This window comes from Sceloporus occidentalis, unplaced genomic scaffold (assembly GCF_023333645.1).
Source record: "Sceloporus occidentalis isolate IW3139 unplaced genomic scaffold, rSceOcc1.0.p SCAF_6, whole genome shotgun sequence".
Classification (NCBI taxonomy): Eukaryota; Metazoa; Chordata; class Lepidosauria; order Squamata; family Phrynosomatidae; genus Sceloporus; species Sceloporus occidentalis.
The window spans coordinates 100,984,652-101,012,204 of NW_028316986.1; the positions used below are offsets into that span (position 1 = coordinate 100,984,652).

The 27,553-nt window shown below is 40.9% G+C and overlaps 1 protein-coding gene across 1 annotated transcript in view; it reads left to right on the forward strand.

The window, feature by feature from the left end:
• Nucleotides 1-718: 718 nt before the first annotated feature.
• The window catches only part of LOC149311174 (G protein-coupled receptor family C group 6 member A-like), a 31,825-nt gene continuing 4,990 nt past the window's right edge, over nucleotides 719-27,553 (forward strand). The window contains exons 1-4 of the mRNA XM_089528491.1: nucleotides 719-912; nucleotides 6,887-7,190; nucleotides 11,316-12,146; nucleotides 25,627-25,839. Coding sequence (XP_089384617.1) covers nucleotides 719-912; nucleotides 6,887-7,190; nucleotides 11,316-12,146; nucleotides 25,627-25,839 — 1,542 coding nt within the window. The remainder of the gene's footprint in view (nucleotides 913-6,886; nucleotides 7,191-11,315; nucleotides 12,147-25,626; nucleotides 25,840-27,553) is intronic.

Genomic DNA, 27,553 nt, shown 5'->3' on the forward strand with positions numbered 1-27,553 from the left:
AGATAACAGCTATGAGGATAGAAAGGGAGGCATACCTGGGATGCAGGAACAGAGAGTGCACTAGGATGCAAAAGAACAAAGGGGAGGACCCAAGAGAAGAGGGGAGAAAGAAACCTTTGTGTGGAGCAAGAGAGATACGGAAACAGCAGTTACTTGTATAAGAGAGCTAGAGTGGGGCACACATTATGGCATGGAGAGAAAGGAAGAAGAAATGACAGCAGGTTTCCAAGAATACTATCACAGGGAGTGCAGAGAAAAAAGAGGAAAGCACCCTGACAGGTTTAGAATGGTAGTAGAAATTGAAAGTATTAGTGCAGCTCACATCAACTATTAAAAATGATGATCCTCAGAGTGATTTGAAATGTGTACCCTTCTTTTATTAGACGGGTTTAGCCATAACATTTCTTTTCTCTTGCTTCCTCACCAGCATATTCTCTCTCTCTCTCTCTCTCTCTCACACACACACACACACACACACACACACACACACAGAAAGACACACACACATGCACACGTACGCACACACACAATGTCCACCAGTGGGATCCGTTAAACAGTATGACCTGTCAGAGCCGGTAACAAGCATTTAGTTAAGGTGTGTCTGTCTTCCAGAACAGCCCTTGTCTCTAGTGTTGTTTACAGGTGAAATAGGCACAGTGTTGGCTGTGCTGCTTGTTTAATTGACTGAAGGCAGCTAAAGAGCAAATGAAACAGAAACATGGCAATATTTGGTTTGTTGATGCCAGTTTTCCTAGTGTGCTTTGATATTGGACATTCTTGCCAGAGTTCTGATGACTTTGTGGGTGCCAGCTCTCCCGGAGACATTGTCATTGGAGGCTTATTTGCAGTTCATGGCAAAATGTTACATTCAGAAGAAAAGCCCCTCCAGCCTGTGATTGCCAATTGTGCCGGGTAAGTAACTAACCAACAGCAGAAATAGGAACAGAAGAACAAGCTGACATGAAAATGAATAGGGTTACTCAAAACAAAAGTGGGTGTGAGGGAATCTCTCAGTCTATTGAATTTTTGTATTACTGTTTCTGGAAAGGTTAACTTTATGTATCAGCGAAATGTAGTGTGTTTATGTGTGGGAGGAGGCAAGAGAATCTTCTGCAGAAATTTGGCATGCCCCTGTCTCATATGCTCATATACTGTATGTCTTGTATTATTCTACTATTCATGTGCTGGAGAATAATATCATCCTGGTTGGGTCTTTAAAAATATATTTTAAGACCACAGTCCAATGCTCAGTTTTCTTTTGAACTCAGGGAAAATGCTTTTTGGCAGACATTATTGTACAGAAAAACTGTGACTAGAGTTAATCCCATGAACTTCAATGTTACTTACTTCTGACTAGACAGGCATAGAATTGTACTCCAAGTGACCTATTTCACAGTATATAATTACCACTGCATCTTGGTTATTTTCAAAGAATACTAATCAAAACATATGACATAACTAAAATCTGTTTTGAAAATTATATAGATAACCACTGAGTTGTACTATAATGTTCAAGGGTTTTTTTTTTTTTTTTTTGGATGTTCTTGTTGTTTTTACTTTGGGTGTGCTAAAAGCATGATCCTACACATATTTATTTAGAAGTAAATCCCATGACATCAACTAGATTTGCTCCTAAACTAAAGGCACATACTGGTAGGTTTATAGCCTTTGTAAATAACGTAGAATAACAAAGTACATTTTCGATACAGAATGACATGATTTCCAGAAGATATATCCATAAATTAGTTATGTTATTTCAGAGAAAAGCATTTTCTATCATATGTCAAAGGAAAAGAAGACTGTATATTACAGGTTCCTGCTATTTATTCTGTATATGTCAGCATTTTAAACATGCAATCCAAAAAACACTTAAACTGTTTCCCTCAGGCTCTCTATGCAGCCTCAGTGACATTAATCTGATTATATCAAAGGGACGTAATCTCAGAATTGTAGCATAGCTGGTATTAAGATGACTGTGGCATTTTAATCTGGAAAAGTATTAATGTCATAGCCCCAACATACATATAACGACAGCTTCTACCAATTAGAGACCTTTTGGTGTCATCTTCCTTTTAGTAAATTACTCAGATTTAAATAAACTTGAATATCCAAAACCTTAACATCAATACCTAATTTGAAAACTTACTGAGGAAGCAACATTATGACTTCTTACAACACTGTCTCTTATCCTGAGATGGAAAGGTCTTTATCAGAATGAAAATAAGCAAGTGCACTCTTCATATCCATAAGCATTGATTAAAAACATTCCTCGGGGATTAAACTTGCTCTCTCCAGTTTAATTAAACAGCTTTTAAATGAATGATCTACAAGTTAAACCAATGAAAGCATGTAGTCCTACTTCTAATGATGCCCTATATGGTGGATGGCATATGCTCCCCAGAACTCCTTGATGGAAAGGGGACATTTAAGGCAGTTTTGAGATATAATGTTGGATTGATACAGCGTACTCCTGGTGATGCAGCTCAGTGGTTCATGCTTTGCATGTAGAAGGTCACAGATTCAAAGTTCAATATCTCTAAACAGAACACAGGGGAAAAAACACTCTCTGAAATCCTGGAAAGTTGCTTTCTAAGTATTGATGAAGGAACTCACTAGAGGATAGTGGCTCTGGACCTTTTCACACTACACAATTACAGTACTATGATTCCACTTTAACTGCATTTTGTTAGGGAATCCTAGGATTTACAGCTCAGAGAGGGGTATTTAGAATTCTCAGCTAGAGATTTCTAGTGTCTCACCAAACTACAAACTCCATCATTCCATAGAAAGGGGTTGTGTAGTGAGACAGCTATCAGCACATTGATGAACTTACTCCAGGTTTTAGTCAAAACGTGAAGGAATTATCCAAAGTTCTGGATCTATCAGCAGATCATATTCAAACTCAGAATGGATGTGCTGCCCCATGGACATAGGAGTCACCAGTGTCTCCTGGTTTGCCCTGTTGCCCAATCCTGCTCTTCCACCTTCCTGAATTGTGCCATCCATGCCATCATAGATGACAGCACATGAGGGGAAACTCTGCTGGTACCCCTTTTTCCTAGTGTCTTCAGATGGGGGACTACCCACCATAAACTTATTGTAAATTATTATTTTTCTCCTTGATGAGGCCTTTTCAGACTACACAATTATAACACTATGATTCTATTTTACCTGCCATGGCTGAATCTTATGGACTCCTAAGATTTGTAGTTTAGTGAGCTTAGAGCTCTCTGGCCAAGAATTCTAAGTGCCTCTCCCTAAATTGCCAATCCCAGGACTTTGTGGGGTGTTGTCATGGCAGTTAAAATGGAAACATGGTGCTATGGTTATGTAGTGTAAAAGGACCCCAGGATCTTGGAGAAAGAAAAATTTAAGAGTGGTAGGGAAACACGACAGTGTGTCAGGTGGAAAATGTCAGCATCTGTTCAGACACACAGATGGACACACACACACACCAGTAAATTCCATGAATGCATGAATGAGCCTGGGTGACCACACACAAAAAAGCCTCACTGCACAATAGTGGACTGCTTCTTTCTTCTGAATCCTTTAAGAGACATTGTAAAGATAATTTGGCCTGTTACAGACTGCCAAAATAAAGCTGCTTTGGATCTCTTTGGAGGTATGCGGTTTAAATGATGCATGCATCCTAAGAATCCGGAAGCTGCACCAAAGCTGCACTCCAGTGCTTAGGAATGGAGTGTGGCTTTGGCGTGACCTCCGGACTCTTAGGACCCATGCATCATTTAAATAGCATACCTCCAAAGAGACTCGAAGCAGCTTTATTTTGGCAGTCTGTAACAGGCCTTTGACAATTTATGATGACTAGGAGTACTGGAGGGGGAAAAATCTAAATACCCCCCTCTCCCTTCCCTCAGTAAACATCTCAGAAAGAAAACCTGGAGATAGTCTTTCTGATGCCAATGTAACCTTGCCTTTCATATGATACATGAAAGATGCAAAACGAGGGACATTTTTAATTTCATTTTTGCAAAAAATATAATATTTTGTTTCAATTTAGCTAACCATTTATGTTTTAGAAAATGCTGTGCTCTTGACTCAGTTCAAAGTGCCATTGCATCTGAGCCTGATCTGATCTGTATTGATACAAATTGTTTCAATCCTGTTCCTAAATCCAAATGAGAATTAAGAATCCAGATGCCCACAGATGCATTCAGAAATTTTAACTGCAGGAGGTAACTACAGGAGGCTTTATGCTAGGAACCTGCAAAATATTCTGGTTTAACCACCCTCATCACCCCCATACACAAACCTCAAGGGAAATTTGGAAAACTTGTTGACTTCAGTCCTGGCCAATTCATGGAGATTTTTCCTTGGCACTGTCTTTCTAAAACATCAACCAGCTATTAAATTTTAAATAAGATCTGATATGATCTTGAAATGAAATTTTACTTGAGGAGAGGGATTTTTTGCTTTACTCTGTCAGTAGTGCTATGTTCTGTAATGAACATGAGGAATTAGAGGATAATGAGAGGATGCTTCACCAGCAATCCAATTTCTGAGAGCCTAATAAAAAATCCCCTTAAGCTGATTTAAATAGCATTCATGGCAAATTCCCTCTCCTGGTGCCATAGTTCCCCAACCTATGTGGGGGAGTTGTCTGCTTCAGTCTCCTGGCTAGAGGGAGGAGAAAATGAGAACTCTCTTTGTTTTTATTCCACGGATATCCCCACACACTTTGTGCCCTGGCAATTTATTCCTGCTCATTCCCTGTCTACAGTGAAGGCAGATAGCAACTGTGGGATCTGCTACTACCTCATAGTGGTCCCAGACAATGCTCTGCCTTTTCTGACTTGGACTGCCTTCCTTCTATCTAATACCTAAAAACAACAACTAGGAACAAGGGGGAACATTTGTTTTATATAATGAACACACATAAACCCATGAACAAACAAATTAACAAATAGGAAAAACATACAGAAGATTGACTATTCAGCCAGACAAGAGAAAATTTTAAAATAGAAAAGCTTATATCCAGTTGCTAGTCAAAACTAGAGGAGACCCATATAAGTGGTCACATAACATTCAGAAATTAAATCTATTGGTTTAATCTAAGTGAGACTAATAACTGGGTTTAAGCCAAAGAGACTCAGAGACCAACCCATATAACAATCAATAAGTGCCCATCGCTCACCACAGCTCTTTCAGTCTGTTGCTAAAAGCTAAATCTAGCTATTAAACAAAAAGATGCCAGAGGATATAACTGACAATATAATTTGAAAGAATTCATGTATAGTCAATCCTGCGTCCACAGATTCTGCATCCATGTATTCAACTAACTACGGTTTGAAAATATTCACCAAAAAATAAAATCCGAAAAGCAAACCTTGATTTTGCCATTTTATATAAGGGATGCCATTTTGCAACATTATTGTGTGTAATGGGATTTAAGCACCCACAAATTTTGGCATCCACGGGAGAGGGCATCCTGGAACCAAACCCCAGTGGATACTGAGGGCACACTGTAATTTCTCCCAATAAGCACTGGGATGGGAGTCTCTTGGAAAGATTATTGCATGATATCAGTGGACAAAGCCCTGCCCGTATTTGCTTTACTGATTATTATTTTTGTATGTAGGTGAGTGTGAAGTACTTTGGACTGTGCCACTCCACTATGAAATCAAATTTGTCCAATCTGATTTCATCTTGAGCTGGTAAAGAATCTGTCTAAATCAGTCCAATTTGATTTGTTATTTAAGATTCAGCTGGTTTTGGGTTGGTTGCAGAGCTCTAGTTTTAATGTCTTTATTAACCTGTTCTTATATGACTTTCATAAGAAAATCTACTTGAAACGTCCAGACATTTCCATTAGTGCTGGACATATTATTTTCCTGACAAGGGGGTGATACTGTGGGTTTATAACAGGATAAACTTAATGGGACCAGAATAGCTGCAAATATTCTTTAAACTAGTGGCTAAGTTGCCAGCTAACATTTTATTTTAGGGAAATTACAGGTAAATGGAACACAAGTTGAAAAAAACAATTAGAGAAGATGACTCATTTGTTCCCCTCATTCATCTAAAACAGGGTCACATAACTGTGACCAAATATTTTTTGACAACAATCCCAGCATCCCTTATCATTGCATATGCTGGTCACAGCTAAAGGGATTTACAGTGCAACATCTCCTAGAAGGTGACAATTTTGAGAAACCAGCTGAAGCAGTCCGAAAGAGAAACAGAACACTACATTTTTGAGCCCTATAAGCTAGTGAACTGTCCACCTTTATTTCAAATCTGGTGTTAGATAATCAATATGTGTGTCTGTTGGAATGTTTGAGTGTAAGAGAAGCACAGCATATTCTGTATATCTGTAAATAAACTCAAATATTATAAAATGCCCAAGCCTGCAAGGACCTGCCTGCCAAAAGGAACCTCAAGACAAGTATTCCATCTTTGCAACATCTTAAAACTTGGAGAAGTGGGGCAAGTTTTATGCCAATGTTTGCCTGTCTATATCTACATGTATATGTAGCTGTTCTGTGCATTCAGGCCATTTCCAACTCATGGAGGCCTATATCACAGGGTTTTCATGGCAAAAATTTGTCCAGGGGTGGGTGGGTGTCCCATTGCATTTCATTCTTCTGAGGCTGAAAGAATGTGACCTGCCAAAGGTCACCCAGTGAGTTTCCATGACTGAGTGGGGATTCAAACTCTCATCCCCTGGATAGGTCCTTTCAGGTTAAGACTAGAACCCAGAGAGGATTCACCCCTCCCAGTAACATGCAGCCACCAGCTACCACTAATCTTGTTGTAGTAACATCAGGTACACCACAAGCACACTCTCAGAGCACGCTGACTCCATCTTCTGTGTTCATTGGCTTCCAGTGAAGTAACTGTGGTTGACTTGTGTGTTTCTTCACAGCTTTGAAGTTCAAGTGTTTCTTCAGAGTCTTGCAATGATCCATGCTATTGAAATAGTCAACAACTCAACACTTTTACCTGGAATTAAACTGGGCTACGAGATCTACGACACATGTGCCGAGGTCACCAGAGCCATGGCTGCAGCTTTGCGATTCCTGTCCAAGTTTAATGCTTCCAAAGAGTTAGTGGAATTCCAGTGCAATTATTCTGATTATACACCTAGAGTAAAAGCTGTAATAGGTGCCACGTACTCTGAAGTATCCATGTCGGTTGCAAGGATATTGAATTTGCAGCTAATACCACAGGTATGTCACTTCAGAAAGACACTTTTATTTCATAGTGATAAGGCCAGTTTTTGCAATATCTGAGTGAATATTTTCTCTGAAATTATTGAAACCTAAATATAGTTGCAAAAGAGCTGGATTTAGCAGATGAATTTATACCAGCATCCTGAGCCTAAGAACAGAGAGGTCCTATAAAGAACAGAATGAACAGTAGTCATAATCTTTATTATTATTGTATTTCTACACCTTGCACCTTTTTTTCTTCCTTGTATTTTCCCTAGATACAACAGACTGCAGGCATCCAGTGAAATTCTACATATGTTTGTTCAATGGGAATAAGCCCACCCAGTAAACTTGGTCTTAGTCCCAGATAAGCAGGTATAAGATTGCAGCCCCAGTCAATAGAATGCTGTTACCATTATACAAAGGGTTAGGAGCTTATCACATGGGAGGGAAGCACCCAAATCCATTGGAGAAACGGAGTTTAAACCTGGAAATATCCTGCAAGAGCAGGATTGTTTTCAGATGACATCACATGACTTGGGCATCAACCCGACATTAACCCATGCAGAAAGCCACAAAATCGCACTGTTTTTTAACTTTGAGGAAATCCCAGGTTAAAAAGCGGTGTGATTTTGTGGGTTACTGCATGGATTAATGTATGGTTAATGTCAAAATCGCCTGACATGTCTGTAAATAATCCCACTCTTTCAGAATATTCCCAGGATTTAAACCCCATTTATCCATGCCTCCCATATGATAAACTCCTTGCATATTGGAACATTCTTGCATCTAAACACTCTTTATATGTAGAAAGTTAAAGTGTAACAGGAAATATGATCCAAAGGCTTCTCCTTATTGTTACATGTAGGAACATTTTCAAAATTAGATTGGAGACAGTTAAACAAGATCCCAACTTGCAGTCTGATCAAAGAGGACTACATAAGCCAATGAAATTTTTACATCTTCTGAGTAGACTAGTTAGCAGCATCAGAAATTTTTATTCATTTTGCTCAGCTGGGAAATCTTGATTCATCACAGCAGCAGGATCAAAAGCTGCCAAGCAGATAGCAGGCAAGCACAGAGCTTATCACTCAGCATTTTAAACTGGCTCCAGCCTCTTGGCTGGAGCCAGGACATGGGATGCAGGCAGGAATTATCGCTCACTAAATCGCTGCTGAACCGCCAGCCGCCATCAACCCAGGTCCCAGCTAGGTCCGATCCGTGCTCCACCAACACTTTGTAGAAGCTGGAAAGCTTTCCGACTTCTAAAAAGTGCTGGCAGATTGTGACTGGGGCCCGGGCTGATGGCAGCCGGTGGTTCAGCAGCAATTTAGTGAGCAATAATTTAGTGAGCAATAATACAGATTCTGTTCTCGACTGGTTTAGATCTTATTTGTCAGACAGATCTTTTGCAGTGGTCACAGGTGGTCAGACTTCATCCACTGTCCTGTTATCTGTTGGAATTCCCCAGGGCTCTGTTCTGGGTCCACTTCTGTTTTCTCTCTACACACTGTCCTTAGGTAAACTCATTAGCTCTTTTGGTTTTTCCTACCATCTGTATGCTGATGACACCCAGTTGTATCTTTCCACCCCTGACCTTTCTCCAAGGCTTGAACAGCAAGTTTCATCTTGTCTCACAGCTGTCTCGCAGTGGATGCACCATCGGCATTTGAAGCTCAACGTGTACAAAACGGAGCTTCTTGTCTTTCCCCCTAAGTCCACCCTTCAACACTCCTTTTCTGTCTCTGTGGACAACATGTCTATTCAACCAGTCCAGCAAGCCCGCAGTCTTGGTTTTATCTTTGATTCTTCTCTGTCATGTATCCCTCAGATCCAGACCACAGCCAAGGCTTGTAGATTCTTTTTATACAATATTGCCAAAATCCGACCATATCTCTCTGCCTCTACTGCCAAGATTCTGGTCCATGCCCTAGTGGTATCACAACTTGATTTCTGTAACATCGTCCTGGCTGGGCTTCCTCTTTTCCACCTCTGTCTGTTAACTTCTGCCCAGTATTCAGCTGCACGTATTATCACATCTGCCCACCACTCTGACCATATCTCTCCTTTGTTGGCATCCCTTCACTGGCTCCCCCTCCTGATGTCGATGTTTAAAGCCCTCCAGGGCTGGCCCCTCCTTACTTATCAGACCTTCTTTCTCCTCACCTTCCCACTCAGGCCCTCCGTTCTGGTAGTCAAGGTCTGCTGTCTCAGCCCAGGATTTCCTCTTCCCCATCTACGATTCACCCCTTTTCACTTGCTGCCCCTCAAGGAACCTTCTTCCCCCACAAGCAAGGACCGTCACTTCTTTAACCAGCTTCAAAATGGAGTTGAAGACCATCCTGTTCAGAGAAGCGTCCCCAGGCATTGAGTGATTGTCACTTGCTATTTGATGTTCTTTTTTGTTGCCTGTTTTATTGAACCATTTCCTGTATTGCTATGTATTTTATAATTATTATCCTATTATTTCTTAGATTGTACACCATAGGCAGGTTTACTCTTTTATATTTATTGTTTTTATGTACAGCGCTGTGCAAATCTACAGCGCTATATAAATAATTAAATAATAATAATAACAATAACAATAATCCCCGCCTCCATCCCGCATTTCAGCTCCAGTCTGGGAGGCTGGAGTCATTTTAAAATGCTGAGCGATAAGCTCCCATAAGAGAACAAGAACTCAAACAGAAGTAGAAGTTAGCAGCAATCCAATTTTGAATGAAACTTTGCCACTTATTAATACCTTATTTACAGTAATCAGGATGCCAAGTGATTTTGAAAGCAAGTTTTCATGTCTGTGGTTGGTAATTATTTGCATTTCATGGAATTGCAATTTGAAAACACCAAACCCTGGAATATAAATATGCTTTGAGATTCTCAAGGGTAAAGTGAACATCTCAGGCTGCATGCAAAAGCTGCTTTAAATCATTCCTCATCAGGTTTGACTCATGCTGAGCTGTTTATATACAATGTTCCACTATCAGATCAGGAGACTTTCCTACAACAAAAATGCTCAGCCCTACCTTGTAGTTGATTTTAGAAAGTAATTCAAAAAAATAGGATTTACTTCTGAGGAAACACACAAAAGATTGTACGGCAAAGTGAGTTTGTGGCAGTAGTGATCTGACATGTCAATGGCCATAGGCTGCAATGAACATGTACCTTCTCAGTTCTGTGGCAGCAGGAGATCTAACCTTCAAACTGAAGAAAAATGGTGATTTGGTGTGAAAGTTCAAATGTTATTTTGAATAGCTAGTATGGACTATCTAAAGTAGAGGTAGGGGAACACTGGCTTAGAGGGAGAGGCTGATTATTCATGAATTGGCCAAGATCCTTCACCAGGAGAAATGTATCAGCTATCTTCATCTCTCAATGCTACCCACAACAAAAGTCACCTTGTAAGCAATGCAACTACTCTTAATACTGCCAATTCTCTGTGGTAAGAGAGTGAGGGGGGTCAGTAGAGATACGTTCAGCTCCTTTCCTGTACCTGAATACATTGTGAAGGACATCTGCAGGGACCTCCAGGGTCCTCAAGATGTCTCTGCAGGAAATGTCCTTGCAATGTGTCCCATTATAGAGAAATATCTGGATGTCTCACTACTGATCCCCCTGTTCTCTGACAACACACACACATAGAAGGCTGAGGGTGGGCTACACAACTTACAAGGTGGATTTGAGGGGGATGCTGGACATTCAGTAGTCACAACAGAATTCTGACCTCTGCAACAACCAAAAAGGTGACTTGTGATGATGTAAGTCCAACTTAACATTGTAATTCACCAACAGGATGCCAGCCATAGATTTGCGTAAACACCTCTCCCTGAATGAAATCCCAGGGTGGAAGAACCTTGCTGCTATTCTCTTTTTCCTTGGTGGGCTGTCCAAGACCTCTTTCCATCAAGTATGAGAATATTAACAAGTATTCTTCACATCCTTACTTAAGAATACAAGGGCATCATGGGGCATAAAGGAGGAGGAGATAGTATAGTGAACTATAGCTGCCTTGGTTTTTTAATGAAATTAGGCTCAAGCTTACTTGGTGCTCTTGAGAACTCAACTTCCTTGACTAATGGCTTCCTTGATTTGTGGTTTAGAGCTGCTCTCAATTTCTATAATGAAACTGCTTTGTTACCTCCATAGGTGAGCCATGCATCAACTGCAGAAATCCTCAGTGATAAAGTCCGCTTCCCATCTTTTCTGCGCACTGTGCCCAGTGATTCCTACCAGACAAAAGCCATGGCTCGATTAATCCACAGATCAGGATGGAACTGGATTGGAATAATTGCCACGGATGATGACTTTGGGCGCCTCGCTGTGGAGAGTTTTGGCTTGCAGGCCATGGCGAATAACGTCTGTATTGCATTTAAAGAAATGTTGCCAGCTTATCTCTCGGACAGCACCATTCATGGCAAAATTAATCAAGCCCTGGAGAAGATTGTCAAGGAAACCAGGGTAAATGTCATTGTTGTCTTTCTGAGGCAATTCCACGTAATGAGACTTTTCAGAAAAGCAATTGAGAGGAACATAAATAAGACCTGGATTGCAAGTGATAACTGGTCAGCCGCTGTCAAGATTAGCACTCTTCCAAATATCAGCCGCCTGGGGAAAGTGGTAGGATTTACATTCAAAAGTGGCAACATGTCATCTTTCCACCAGTTCTTGAGCAATCTACATAAAACCCCTACTGGGAACAATACATTCTCAAGGGAATATGCTATGCTTATATCAGCATGCTCACATATAAATGATCAAGATCTGAGTAAATGCATTTCTAGTTACTCTGTTGAGAAATTGCTACGGAACCGCACTAATCCAAGTAGCCAGCTTTGGGGTGAGGAATTTCTCATTGCCAACATCGAACCAGGATTTATCCATAGCACCATGCTTGCAGTGCATGCCATCGCAAATGCCATTTGGAATCAATGCAAGAACAGGAACTGCAAAGACCCATATGCTTTCGCCCCTTGGGAGGTAGGGTCTTATCATTCTTCTGCATTCCTTACATGCATTTCCCCTATGCTCTGCATTTCCTCACACTTCATATTTCTATTCACAAATGGGGAGCCAAGGGAATATAGTTTAACATTTTAAAATATTTATATTCCCTTTTCTCTGGATCATAGAATCATAGAGTTGGAAGAGACCACAGGGCCTTCCAGTCCAACCTGCCGCCATGCAGGAAGGTTTGCAACATATTTTTGAAATGAAAAAATTAACTTTAATCTCTTTCCCAAAAAGCCATTAGCAAAGAAAGTTCTACAGCAGCAAGTGAGGCCTGGAGGGTGGGGAGGCAGAGTTGAAGTGGTCTATTGGGATTCCATCTCCCTTACCAGGTGCCCTGTCCCACAGTTTACTGGTTTTGAGGGTGTCTATTTAAAGATGGGGTGGACGGGACAGAATAGGGATTTTATTGGTGTACCACCCATCCTGCTGCACAACAGTATCCTTCCCAGAGCTGGCTGAGTTGGTCTAAGCAGTGGTGTTGGAGTCTTCTCAGCTGGTTGTGCTGGGAGACTTCAACATCTATGCTGCTCTGTCAGGAGCAGCTCAGGACTTCATGTCTGCTATGACAACCATGGGGCTGTCCCAAGTAATATCTGGGGCCACTCATGCTGCAGGACACACTCTGGACCTCATTTTTTTGCTATGGGCAGGATGGCAGTGATCTGGGAGTGGAGGAACTCTTGGTAGTTCCATTGTCATGGACTGATCACTATCTGGTAGATTTTAGACCATGGTATCCTTCTGGGCCACCTCACTGTGATGCGATTTAGGGGCACTGTTATGCAGTGATTCTGGTCTTTCTTGGAGAGATGAACTCAGAAGATGGCCATTGGGGGATTCCTGTTAGACCTTCTGGCCATTGACCTGTGGGGTATCTCAAGGTTCTGTTCTGTCCCCAAGTTATTTAACATCTACATGAAATCACTGGGAGAGGGCATCCAGAGTTTTGGGGTGCGGTGTCATCAGTATGCATATGACACCCAACTCTATCTGTCCTTCCCATCTGATTCCAAGGAAGCTGTCTCTGTACTGAAACAGTGTCTGTGCTCAGTAATGGACTGGATGAGATGGACTTCAGGTAAGATGGCAGAGCAATAAGCAGCTTACTACGGTAGTGGGTAGCAAGCAGTGGCACTTCGTGGTCCAAGTAGCCAGTAACCATAATAATTTTCCTATGAAAAGGCAGCTAAAAACCTCCCAGAGAAAGGGGACCTGGATGGGCCTATCGGGGTCTTCTAAAGGGAGGATCACATCCGATTCGATTTGAGAGTTTGGAACTGGAGCAGATTCCTCGAGAGGATGAGGGCATCCGTGGACATGAAGTGAGGCTGGAATCAACACAGCTTCGCTGGCCTTTTTAAAATAGATTCCCCTAACCCAGAGAAGAACAGGTGAAGACAACGGGATAAGACAAAATAATAAGGAAAGATCCTCACAATATGCACCTCATCAGAAGGACAAATGTAAAAATAGGAAGAGAATTTAACTGAAGGGGAGTGTGGTAACGGTGAAATAAATAAGAATAAAGATAGACAGAAAAGAAAGAGATTGAAGCATTTCTGGTGAAGAAGAATAAATGCAAAGCGAAGGGAAGTTGGAAGATAGCAGGAAAGGGAGGAAAGATTATTTAGCTCTAAATAAGAGTGAGCTGGAGAAGCAGCTAGAGTGAAAGAGGAGACCTACAGACTAGGAAGAGAAGCAGATGGAGACGGAGAAGCAGTTGTGGTTTTGGAAGGCGCCTTCGGACCAGGACAAGAAGCAAACAGATGGACGGAGAAGCAATTGCAAAGTGAGAAGGGGCCTTTGGACAAAGAGGAGAAGCAGACGGATGGACTGAGAAGCAGCTGTAGAGTGGGAAGCGGCCTTCGGACAGGATGAGAAGCAGACGGAGAGGCAGAGATGGAGACGGGGACGGAGAAGCAGTGGTAGAGGTGGAAGAGCCCGACAGACCAGGAAGAGAAGTAGCCGAGAAGGAAGAGAGGCGATATTGGGACAGACAGGAGGGAAAAGGAGTTTAAGGCGGAGAAGCAGCTGGAGAGAAGGAAAGCAGGGAAGGGAGTGACAGGAAGGAATAACAGGGTAGCAGGAAAGAATAGAATAAGAAATAAAGAAACAGTGCATAAGAATAGGGCATAGACAATACCTCTGCGTTTTCAAGGTCGCAGAGCACATGGAAAGAAGGAAATACTCTAACAGGAAGTAAGCTGGCATCATTAACAAAGAGTTAGTGTTTGAGGATTGGTGAGGAAGGCTATTAGTTGAAAGGGAAAGGGAAAGAAACAGCAACATCTGGTGGAGGGAGGCATAAATTATATTATTGACTGTAATAGAATATTTCCCACTCTTTTCAAGTACCTGATTGTAGAGTTTGACAGGTAAACTTAGGGAAGAAACTTATTGTTATTGACAGAGGTAAAACAGAGGTTGGACATAAAAAGGGGGAGGAACAACTTCTATATTAAACCTAAGGTAAAAACATTTCATAGTCACTAACAACAACAATGACGACAAGAGACATGGCAAACAGAGAAAAAGAGAGGAAAATGCAAGCCCTTGATCCAAGACAAGCAATAGTAAGAAGATAGTCAATAGAACTTAAATCGGCAGATTCAAATATTAAAATTTTAGAAGCAATACAAAGAATTGAAACTAATATACGACAGGAAATTAAAGACTCCAAGAATGAGTTGCATCAGGACTTTAAAAATGATATAGAGGAATTGAAAGAAGCAGTGAAGGACATCGCAGGTGATGTCAAGGATGCAAAATAGAGAATTTCCAATTTAGAAGAGAAAACAACAGAAATAGAAAAAGGGACGAGAAATTTGACTTTGGAACAGAATCAAGAAAAAGAAATGAATAGAAGGAGAGGTAAAAGATAAGAAGAAGTGTATAAAAATAGTAGGATTGCAAGAAAAAGCTAATGAGGATTTTTATGAAATATTAATACCGGCACTGGCTGACTTACTGGAATGTTCCCCAGAGTATCTTGATATGGATGTGGATAAAATTTTTCAAATAAACTCTACGACAGCACGAAACAAAAGCCTTCCAAGGGATATAGTAATATATTTCACGAGGGAGAGAGTAAAAGATAAAATAATTCAAGCGAGTTACAAAAAGAAGTTGATGATTGACGAAAAGGAAATTATGATATTTAAAAATGTCCCAGAGAAGGGAATACACCATGCTGACGAAGATGCTACAATCAAGAAATGTAAGATATAGATGGGAACCAGTAGAAGGGATCTCATTCAGCTGGAGGCAAAAACAATATAAAGTCGACACAATGGAAAAGCGAGAATGTTTTACAATAAGTGGTTCAGGGAAGAGAAAGAAAGGAAACAAGAAGATAAGATAATATTTGAAAAGAGAAGAGACAGCCAACAGAAAGATGGAAATGAAAAAGGAAAGGGAAAAGAAGAAATTGATAATGACATGACTGAAGAAGAATGTCAGAATGAGGAAGAGGAGCTGAGAAGAGCAGAAGGAGGAGAAGCAGCAACTTTACATGCAGAAATTGACAATTGTGAAAGCTATGTAGAAGTAGTAGGAGGAGGAAGATTAGAAGACTGAAGGAAGTTGATAATTTAAATAAATTAGTAAAATAATTGGAAATTTGAGATATGAAATGTTTATCATGGAATGTAAAAGGAATGAATTCGGCCGACAAAAGAAAACAAATTATTCATATATTGGAAAAAGGGAAAATAGAAATAATCAGCATTCAAGAAACCAGGATAAGGAAACATTAGGTCAAGCGTTTATAAATTAGGTCAAGCATTTATAAATGCAGGTGGAAGGAAAAAAAGTGAGGTGGCTATATATGTGAACAATAAGATAACAGCAAAAGAAATTATAAATGATGAAGATGGCAGATACATAGGAATAGAAATTATAGTAAATGGGGGAAAAATATTAATGCTTGGAACATATGGTCCAACTGAAAGGAAAGGGAAATTTTACAAAAAACCTACTGAAAAAATTGAGAAATTTAAAATATGACTACTACATCTTTATGGGTGATTGGAATGGCGTATTAGACCCCAAATTAGATAGGTATTCAAGAAAGAAAATAAAAGAAAACCAAGGGAAACTACCTGAGAAGTTTTTTGAACTCCAAGATCATCTCTCCCTAATAGATCCATGGAGACAAAAATACCAAGACATAAAAGATTTTACTGTTTTCTCAACACCACATAACTCAGCATCAATGATTGATATTTTCCTAATTTCAAAAGAGTTATTTAAGGAAGTCAAGGATGTACAAATAAGAATAAACAAAGTTTCAGATCGTAATCAAATTATATTAGAAACCAGGCAAAAAAAACAGGAATTCACTTGGAGACTAAATGAAAATATAATTAAGGATGAAAAGACTAAAAATTAGATTTAAGAAAGATATGCAAAGATTCTCCCCCAAATTCTCCCCCTTAAAACAGGATTAAACATGTTACAATTAAAATATCTATTAAAAACACAATAAAAAAATATAACGAGGACAGAGCGGTGGGCTAATACATGATGTGAGGAGCAGTCATTCTGTGGCCGGGCACTTTTATTCAGGAAAGGCCTGCCAGAAGAGATCCGTCTTGACAGCTTTTTTAAACCTGTCTAAGCTGGCAATTTGACAGATCTTGGCCTCTTAAGATGCGAGCATCATTTAAACACCATACCTCCAAAGTGGTCCAAAGTAGCTTTATTTTGGCCTGTCTGTTTGTGTCTGTGTATGTCTTCAAATTGCCTGTCAACTTATGGTGATCCCATGAATTTTGTAGTTTTCTTAGGCAAGGAATACACAGAGGTGGTTTTGCCAGTCCCTTCCTCTGAAACCTAGCCTACAGCATCTGGTATTCATTGGTGGGCCCTCATTCAAGTACCAACTGGGACTGACCCTGCTTAGTTCCCAAAATCATATGGGATTTGGTGACTTTATGATATTTAAGCCACTTAAATGGTGCTATACTTGCTTTGAATTCAAGGGGCGCCAAAGGTGTACTCAAAGCTCATTTTGATACCTGAGGCAGTACATTTCATCAGCACTTCTGATTCCTTTTAGGGAATAAATAAGACAGGAGGAGGAAGAAATTAATAGTTATTTCCTGCCTCTTCATAATACCCAGATCTGGCATCACTGAGATGGCCATTTCACTTCACCTGATGCCAAGGCTGACACTGACTCAAGCAATCTAAATGACACTAGTATTCATACAAGTACCTGGCAATGCTGACACTAAATAATATTTCTGTTTACGTAGTTAATATATAGCCACCACTAGCATAATACTTAATGATCTCCTAGCAAAGCACTGTAATGTTTTTTAAGAGAATGCCTTTGATAGAGGGGGGGGGGGGGGAGAGAGGTATTTCTAGCTGCTTCTTACCAGTAACCTCACTCAGCTTTCTTCCAGCCCAAACTTTATCTAGAAGTCTAAGTAGATCATTCTGTCTGAATGCTAACAAGCTTTGCACCTTTAAATGAATTATATATAACTGTCCAGAATTCTTTTATTTTTCCATTGAGTAGAAAAGTCAACACTGGCAAAGAGGGTGAAAAAGAGAAACAAATTGGAATTGACTTTTTAAACATGAGTTTCTGACTAAGAATATTCTCTTCTATTCTGTGTTGCTAAATAAAGTTTTGTTTGTTTTAAGAGAAATACCAAACTACCATGACTACAAGTTACCCGCTAATCTTTGTTTGACATTTTCGGGCAAAAGAAAGATTTCTCTTGTTTTTTTAGTGTGTGTGTGTGTGTGTGTGTGTGTGTGTGTGTGTGTGTGTGAAAGAGAGACACAGAGACAGAGCACATGAAGGCCTAATTCCAATTGCCAGTCCCAACTGGAGTAGATCTGTTGAATTAATTGGATTTATCTAAGTGTTGATTTAGTATTCTACAGATTTAATAGTCTAATCTATTTTGGGATTAACAACTGGATTTAGATCAGTTAGCAGCCATTTTGTGGTACAAGTATGCATGTGTATGGCAATGAGTTTTAGATTCTCTTTTAACGTGGAAAATTACCCAGCTGAACAGAAGATCCAATTTTAAATGGAAATGTATCAGTTGTCAAAAAAGTTCCCAAACAGCACTTCTGCCCTGACTATCATTTATTTGTGTGGAACTGTGGTTTAAGACTACAAACATGAATATATTTACAAGACCATAAATTCATTTTAATTTAGGATTGGATTTGCAGTGCTTTCCTTGATCATGCTCAATGAGGTGGATATGAACTTGCAGATGTCTGCAACTTCCAAAGACCACATTAGTCTTTTAGCTCTGTGCTGCATTTCCACTATTGAGTCTTCTGGTCCATTTTCCTCAGGTTGAACACCCTTTGCCAGTCTTCTCACAAAAGGAAAAGGGTGCTCAACTTGAGGACAATAGAGCAGAAGACACAATAGGCTTAATGCAGCTCAGAATACGTAAAGAGGTAGTACAAGAATATCTGGTTAGTCTAAATGAATTTAAGTCTCAGAGATCAGATGACCTACATCCAAGGGTATTAAAAGAACTGGCAAATGTAATCTCAGAGCCATTGGCAGTAATCTTTGAGAACATCTGGACAACAAGAGAAGTCCCAACAGACTGGAGGAGAGCAAACGTTGCCCACATCTTCAAAAGGGGGAAAAAGAGGATCCCAAGAATTATTGCCCAGTTAGCCAATACCAGGAAAGATCTTTAAACATTTTATTAAACATTTAGAAGGAAATGTCATAATCACAAAATGTCAAAATGGGTTTCTGAGAAACAAGTCATGCCAGACTAATCTGATCTCTCTCTCTTTTTTAAAAAAATAAAATTACTAGCTTGGTAGATTAAGAGAATGCTGTGGATTTACCATATCTTGATTTCAGTAAGGCCTTTGACAAGGTCCCCCATGATATTCTTGCAAACAAGCTAGTAAAATGTGGGCTAGAAAATGTGACTGTTAGGTGGATTTATAATTGGTTGACTGGCCAAACCCAAAGGGTGCTCAACAATGGCTCCTCTTCATCTTGGAAAAAGTGACTAGTGGGGTGCCACATAGTTCTGTCCTGAGCCCAGTGAATAATGGATGGAAGCTACGGGAAAAGAGATTTAAGCTCAACATTAGGGAAAATGTCCTGACAGTAAGAGCTGTTCGACAGTGGAACACAATCCTTCAGAGTGTGGTGGAGTCTCCTTGGGAGGCCTTTAAACAGAGGCTGGATGGCCATCTTTTGCGGGTGCTTTGATTCTGTGTTCCTGCATGGCAGGGGGGTGGGCTGGATGGCCCTTATGTTCTCTTCCTACTTTATGGCCCGTTACAGACAGGCGTAAAGTACGTCCTGGGGACGTACTACGGTTAGGGAAAGTGCGTGCCTTACTCACGCACCTAACCCTAATACGTCCCCAGGATGTACAAAATGGCGGCACCCGTTCCACACGGGGGCCGCCATTACAACGTCACGAATGTGCCACCTCCAAATGGGGCGGTGCGGACATGACGTCTTTGTGCTGCAGGAAGGCGCATAGAGCGCCCTTTCCTCAGCACTAGAAAGAGCTCCGAAACGGAGCTCCTTCCGCGATTTGCGTCGCGATTTGCGTCGCTGGGGGATCACAGCTGGGACCTGGCAGAGCAGGATTAGCACCTGGTGTAGCCTCAATTAGCTGGCTCCTCCTCCTCCTCCGAGACTGCTCTTGGCTGGCCATGACAGCCAGACAGGATGGGTAGTTTTTCTCTTCCTTTTCTTTTTCTTTTTCTTTTAAAACAGAACCCCCCACTTTGGTTTCAACAAGTTTAGTTGTGCCAGCTCCAGCTGGCATGTGGAGGACAAGCCTGAGTCCTCTATGCAAAACAAATGAATTATGTATCCAGCAGATCCAGTCACACCTTCATCCTGCCCTACATCCAAAACATCTTGTTTCAGGGGCTATAATAGCTACCAACAGCAAACATGACATGTGACACATTTTGTCCATGGAGAAATCCGCAGGAATACAGAATAGCTCTACAGCATACAGGGCCCTAACCAATGGAGATTCTACAGAAATGATCCATAAGACAACAAACTGCACTAGCTAGTGAATTTGGGGGTTAGGATTGCTTAGTGTATCTTTACCACATCCTTACTGGGGGACTTCAACATCCATGTTGGGACTGCCCTTTCAGGAGTGGCTCAGGACTTCATGGCCTCCATGAGAACGATGGGTCTGTCCCAAGTAGTTGTCAAGGAAATGCAACATGGGACATGCAGTTATAGAAATAAAATATGTATGTGAGAGTCAGAATGACTAAGCATGAACAATTAAGAAATCACACAGGTGTAAAGGATGATATAATTTAGAAGTCTTGGGAGCCAAGGACAAAATTAAGGAATGTACATTGGTAACATCTGAGACTTGTTACATGTACAAGGTGATCAGATGATGTTCATGGGTTGGACTTGAGTATGGGATGAACAAAAGTCAACCAATCATTGTGAATGTACACACCCACTGGGTGGTAATTGTCTAGTGGGTGGTAACAAACATTTGCTATAATAATTGCCAGTTTTGCTAATGTAACTTCTGGGTAGTTGTGGAGTATTGGTAGAGTGTAGAGATATTGTGGATTGTTGGGCATATAGAGATAGTAACTGTATATAGTAGAATAAAGTAGATCTTTTACCTAAGACTACTGAGTTGTGTTGGTGTCTCGAGTGAAGATACAAGAACCAGCAGAATCCTGATGGTGTTTGGAGACATCTGAAGAAGAAGAGTGAGAAGGCTTGGAGAAGATTGTCAGGGTGTTCAGCCTATTCTCAGAAAACTCTGCTGCTTTGGGAGAAAGCAATAACCACTGACCAAAGCTGGTCAGCTCAGCTTCATTAACAAGGTGATGAGTTACAGCCTGAGGTGTAGAGCAACAACTCCCATCATCCCTGACAGTAGTATCTTATCCTACGCATGCTGCTGGGCACACTCTGGACCTTGTTTTCTGTGCTGGGTGGGTGATAATGGTCTTGGTGTGGTTGAACTTTCCACAGTTCCATTGTCATGGACAGATCATTCTCTGGTCAGGTTTAGACTCAGAACCTCTGCAGGGGTGGAGGACCAATTAAGATGGTCTGCCCCAGGAAGCTGATGGAGCCGGATGGATTCCTGAGGGCTCTTGGGGAGTTTCCTGTCATCTTGCCAGGTGATTCTGTTGAAGCTTTAGCCAACCTTTGGGGCAGGTTACAGAGACCACACAACACCCCTGTTGAAACAGCTCCATTGGCTGTCAGTTTGTTTCCAGGCACAATTCAAAGTGCTGCTTATAACCTATATCGCTCAGGTCCATACTATTTGGCAGACTGTATTTCCCTGTATGAACTGGCCCAAGCTCTGAGATCCTCTGGAGAGGTTCTTCTCCATCCCACCACCATCACTAGCACAGTTGGTAGGGACGTGAGAGATGGCCTTCTTGATGGCTGCCCCTAGACTCTGGAAATCCCTTCCCAGGGAGATCAGAATGGCTCCCTCCTTGTTGGCCTTCCACTGGCAGGCTAAAACCTGCCTGTTCAGGCAGGCTTTTAAAACAGAATGTTTGTAAAGGATTGGCTTGAGATATTGTTTCATTTTAAAGTTTTTTATACTGTTTTATCTTTTTAAAATGTATTTTATTCTTTTAATAGCTATCTATTTTAACATTGTAATAATTTAATTCCTTTTCAATGCACCTTTTTTTCTATGTTTTAACTGTATTGTTCCTTTAATATTGTGAAGCCACGTTGAGTCCAAGGGAAAAGAGTAGGATACTACTACTACTACTACTACATCACATTGAAGGGCTGTGCAGACCAGCATCATTGGCTGGCCTGGGGGCAGAGTCGGGGCATGGTGTCTAAGTGATGCACACCCCAACTCCGCCCCCAGGCTGGCATGATGCTGCACACTGCACCACACAGCACATGGCATCATGGAGCTCCTCTAGTGCTGCGTCTAGACGATGCAGCACCAAAGGAGCATTGTAAAGCTGTGGCGCTGGCAACTATAGCTCCCTTTCCAGCCCTTTTTGCGCCATGGAAGGGCCAAATCAGGGCTGTGGCGTGTGGTTGCTGCGGCCCCAATCTGGCAAAGACGGAGACAGCTGCAGGCTACCCCTTCATGGTGGTCTGCACAACCCCTGAGTGTAAGGGAATGTGTTTAATAATGTGATTCATGGATTTTAAACTAATAAGTGGAAGTTTTATTTTTAGGGGCAATATGCCTTTGGTTGCCAGATGCTTGTGGCAAAAAGTCAGGGTGGCTATGTGCTTCATGTCCTAAATTTCTAGAATTTTTGGAAAGGATATTAAAGTTTGTAATAGATGGGATGAAGGCCAACAAATGGAAGCTAAAACCAGAGAAGACAGAGGTGCTCCTGGTCACCTGTTGACCAGGGCTAATTAAAGGAAGTATGTAAAGTTCTTTGCTCTGATGTATCTCACCATCTTGAGAGGCATATTTGGTGAGGATGCAAGAGAGAGTCTTCTCAGTGTCCAATACCAGGAGGTGGCACTCTTTGCAGGCCGGCCTCTGTGCTAGACACTGAATGCCATGGTTGGGTGCCGGGTGGGGGAGAGGTGAGATATATATGTAATAAATAAATAATATTGTACAGCTAAAAAGACCAGTGCGATTCTAGGCTACATCAACAGAAGACCACCTTACAAGTGGTCTCAACCAAGAAAGCCACTGTCTCGAGTCTGCAAGACCTGAGCAGAGCTGCTGATGACAGGGTGACTTAGAGGTCTCTCATTCATAGGATCATCATAAATCGAAGTGAACTTGACAGTAGTTAACAACAATAATTGCTCATTGAAGCAGAGTGCTGGGCTAAAGGGACCTTTGGTTTGATCCTACAAAGTAGCATTTCTTTTCTAACATACTGTATGTATGCCAACCTCATGTATAAGGTTAGGGCAGTCCTGGGGACCAGAATTATTGATTTTGATATGACTTGCAGATAAGTCAAGGGTTACATTTAGGGGCAAGTAACAAAGGATGTAAAAGATGAAGCAAAGGGAAACAATGCCAAAGGTTGGATGGATGAGGATGGAACTATAAACTTTATCGCACAAGGCTGCAGGCAGGGACGAGAATGGGACAAAAGGAGCCTAGAAGGGAATGGAACAAGTGGGGGACACATTTTCCTGCACACAAGGAAGTCCCTCACTTGTTCTGTTCCCTGCCCTTCCTTTCCCAATCTGTCCCAGAGGAGATTTTTGAGAACTGTTTTGAACAGTTCTCAAAAATTGCCCCCTCTGGAACAGTTGGGAAATGGATGGGGAACGGAACAGAATGAGTCAGGGACTTTGCGTGCAGTAAAATATGTCCCCCGCTCATTCCTCACTTGTTCCTGGTCCCTTCCATTCTATTCTCGTCCGTGCCTGAAGTCCGTGGTGCGATAAAGTTCTATGGTAAATGGTGGCCATGTGATGTGGGGGGGGGGGGGGCAACAAGACATGGGCAGGGCTAAAAAAATGTGTACATGTCAAAAAGGATGTAAAGGCAAGAGTTAAGGCACAGTAGAGTGGTGAAAGGCAAAAGTTTAGTACATCCCTGGAGAACCTAAAAGAGGCACTGACCTTTCTATCTTCTCAGCACTCCTTTGAGGGGAAGCATCAGAGAGCCACCATCCCCAATTTCCCACCCAGGCATTAAAAAAGGCCAGAAGTAACACTGCAGTGAAGAAAGTAGAGAGGGGTGGTGCTTCTTTTAGGATCTTCTGGGATGGACTTAGCTCCCGTCTTTCACCACTTTACTCAGTGGGGATGATCCCCTTTTTTAAAAAAGTTAAACTACAGTACTTACATTGACCTGGTGATAAGCTGACCCAGGTTTTTGGGGTCACTTTTTTGACTAACATTTCTAGACTTATACATGAGTATATACAGTATGATGTTGGATTTTTCTCTCATTTATGTGAGTGAAACTTTAGCCAGAAATTTAAATCTATAAATACTGATCTGATTCATAAATTCAAGTACATCATCCAGTGTTTTGTAATTCAATTACTCACAACTTTACCCATTAATAGTGCTGATTTGAAATGACAGCAAAGGTGTGTCTGTAATAAGCTGTCAATTTCATACGTATATAATTTGATTTGATATTAGAGTCATCCGGTTGAGGCAATATGGTATGTGAAGTCTCCTTCAATCTGGTGTGAAGTCTAAGAACAAATGCAGGCTACTGAGTTGTTGTTTTTTACAGGACAGTCTGTTTTGTTGCCTTTAATAATTCACGTACAACAAAATTCCTGTTAGGTACACCTGTCCACATTCAGCAGGGCATGGGGCTTGCTTGGCTCATGCAAAAATAAATCAGTAGTGGCTAATGGCTTCTCTATGTCACTGTGGCAATGAACTTTAAATAAGCTATCCTGTCTACAGAATCTATTTTAGAGACAGGTATTTTAGGGTTTAAACTAAAACCTGGCCAAGAAAGGTACAGATACATGATAAAGTACATGTCTCCAGGTGCTATAGGTGGGAATAAAATGAATGAGTTATGAGGTGAGATGTGTGTGTTCATGTTTGTGAGAGGGAATTGTTGGAGTAAGATTCTATAAGACCAGAGTTTGAATCTCTGCTCAGCCATGGACCTTGGTGACCTCAGTGACCTTGGGTAAGTCACACTCTCTTAGCTTTAGTGGACAGCAATGGCAAACATCTCTGAATAAATTTTGCTAAGAAAACCTTGTGGTAGAGTGGCCATAAATCAGAGCTGACTTAAAGGCACATAACATCAACAAATATATTTAAATCCCTGAAAAAGGGAAATTAATGTGAGGGATAAAAATTATGCTAAGATAATTCTCATCATGGTCTCAGATTACTAACTGAAAGGACTTTGAAAAATAACAAATACATTCAGTAATGGTAAAAATGGTATGATAAGTTCCTCCCACAGCAGTTCCAATATGCAGGCAGTCACGTGGTGTGAGTGGGCACGAATATGCTCCCCTCCCTATTTTAATCCCCACAAAATTTATTTTCTTTTTTTACACAATAATTTGCAGTGACTGTGCAACTGAAAATTTAAAATAATTAATTAATTATTTTTTTAAAGGAAAAATATTAAAATTTATTTGGGGGGGATTAAAAAACTATTTAAAAAAAAACAAACTGAAGGGCATGCTGGGGAGGGCATAGGGCAGGAAGGCAGAGTTATGAAGGCTAGCATGAAGAATGCAGAGCCTAGGATTATAGCATGGTATAGGACTATATCATGGAGCTTTTAAAGAGATTTGCAAAAATGACTGTCCCTGAACCAGTATGTTTGCATTTCCTACACTAATGTGATTGAGGCGTCTTAGCAGCCTCAGTAAAATAAAATGGTGTGATAAAATTGCTGGAATGGAAATGGATTTATTTGGCATTGTTACCACTTGATGTAAACAATATACTTAACACTGTGAAGGTAGAGCTGTTTTGCTACAATGCATCATTATTGACTTTTCCTCTCTGCAGTTACTTGAAGAACTTAAAGAAATAAGGTTCATTGACAATGAAAGGGAGGTCTATTTTGACTCTCATGGAGACATTAACACAGGCTATGATGTTCTGCTCTGGAAGGAAATCGATGGACGGATGGTGATTACCAACATGGCAGAGTATGATCTAGAGAAGGATGACTTTATCTTTGCAGACAAAGAAGATGAAATTGAGTTCATGGATTTAAAGGTATTTGGAAGCACATTAAAATTATATTATCACACGAAGTTCATAGCCTCTCAGTTTCAATATCCAGTTTCATATACAGCCAGAAGTACAGAAAGCACGTGGTAGTAGTCATATACGAGCTAGATGGCCCACAGTACCTTGGTACCCAGGACACCATGATTAATAATTTCAAAGTCTACTGGGAGATTGAAGAGAACTAACAAGGTGGTACTCTTCCACTTGGGTGACCAAGGCTGTTTCTCTTCCAAAATGAGGTCCAAAATCAGACTAAAATAAATTCAGAGAATTTAGTATGATTCAAAATTGCATATCATAACTAATGTTCCCTCCTTTGAAATGCCTTCAGCTCTCTGTCAGAAAAGCTATGATCCAGAGTTCTTAGATCTCTAGACTAAGTAGATCAAGATAACTTAGATCCAGATTAAACTGGCTGTCTAACAGACTGGCCAGGAAATCCGGCTTCCAGCTGGCTTGAGGGTACAGTGTTTGGATGCCGCACCCCCCCAAGATGCCCGGAAGTCATGTTGGGTGATTACATTGGGCCAGCTTCAGGCCACTGTGGGAGTGTGATGTTTAGATGCTGCACACCACCAGAGCACATGGAAACCAGCTTGGGGCTGTGTCGGGGCTGCCTAAGGTGGCTTTTTACCAGTCCAAATAGGAGCAGAACTTTTCTGTTCCTATTTGGGCTGGCTCCAGGACAGATTGGGCCGTGGCATGTGGTTGCTGTGGCACCAGGGCGAGTGGCACTAGGGTGGCCCCAATCTGCCCTTTTGGCAGGGTCTGTTTCGTGGGACTTCGCCCCTTAGTTATCATTCATTTCAATTGAACCAATGAGACTTGAGTTATGACTAATTTGTCACACTTATTTCAATTGGACTGAAGTTCACATAACTTATTTTGAATCCAGCCCTATGGTTTGTCTCCAACATCAAGCCCACAGAACCTTGCCTATTGACCTATGGCAATGCTGTAAATTTCACAGGGTCTTCCTAAGCAAAAAATACTCAAGAGGTGGTTTTACCAGTTCCTTCTTCTGAAGTATATCCTACTGCACCTGGTATTCATTGGTGGTCTCCCATCCAAGTACTTCCCATGATCAGATATTTTCCTGGGCCTTTAGGGTATTTAGGCCCTATATAAGATGTTTACAAGCAGCCTACATTTTAAAAAGAATACTGCTCATATTAGATAAGATTAAATGCATCACAGTGGCACCATTTCCCCCCAAGACTGAAATGTTCCAGTGGTGTTGCTGGAAGGGACAATAATTCAATGGTGCAGCTCTTGATCAAAGGAGAAAGCCCAGCTGTTGAACATCTATCCCAAACAGGTTTACTAGTGCCTAAATCATGCTGTTTTCAGAGTCAGATATTTTAGTTTTAAAAAATATATTGTAGGACTTGTTAGATCTTGTGGCTATTTGTTTGTTTGATGGAGTTTTCACTTGCATTTAATTTTATGTTTTCATATTTTATGGTTTAATATTATCTTTCTGTAGATCACAAAGATAACTTACTATTAATGAACAGCAAGATATGCTATAAATAAGAATAACTGATATTCAAAGACAGTTCTGGTTTGGACAGATGAACAGTTTGACCAGGTATAAGGCCAGTTTTACTGTTTGTACAAAAAATAGGGACAGATTACAGGATAAAATTGTTGGTTGCTTTTAAAATGAAAAATGCAGTTAGCAGTCAATTCAGGTTGG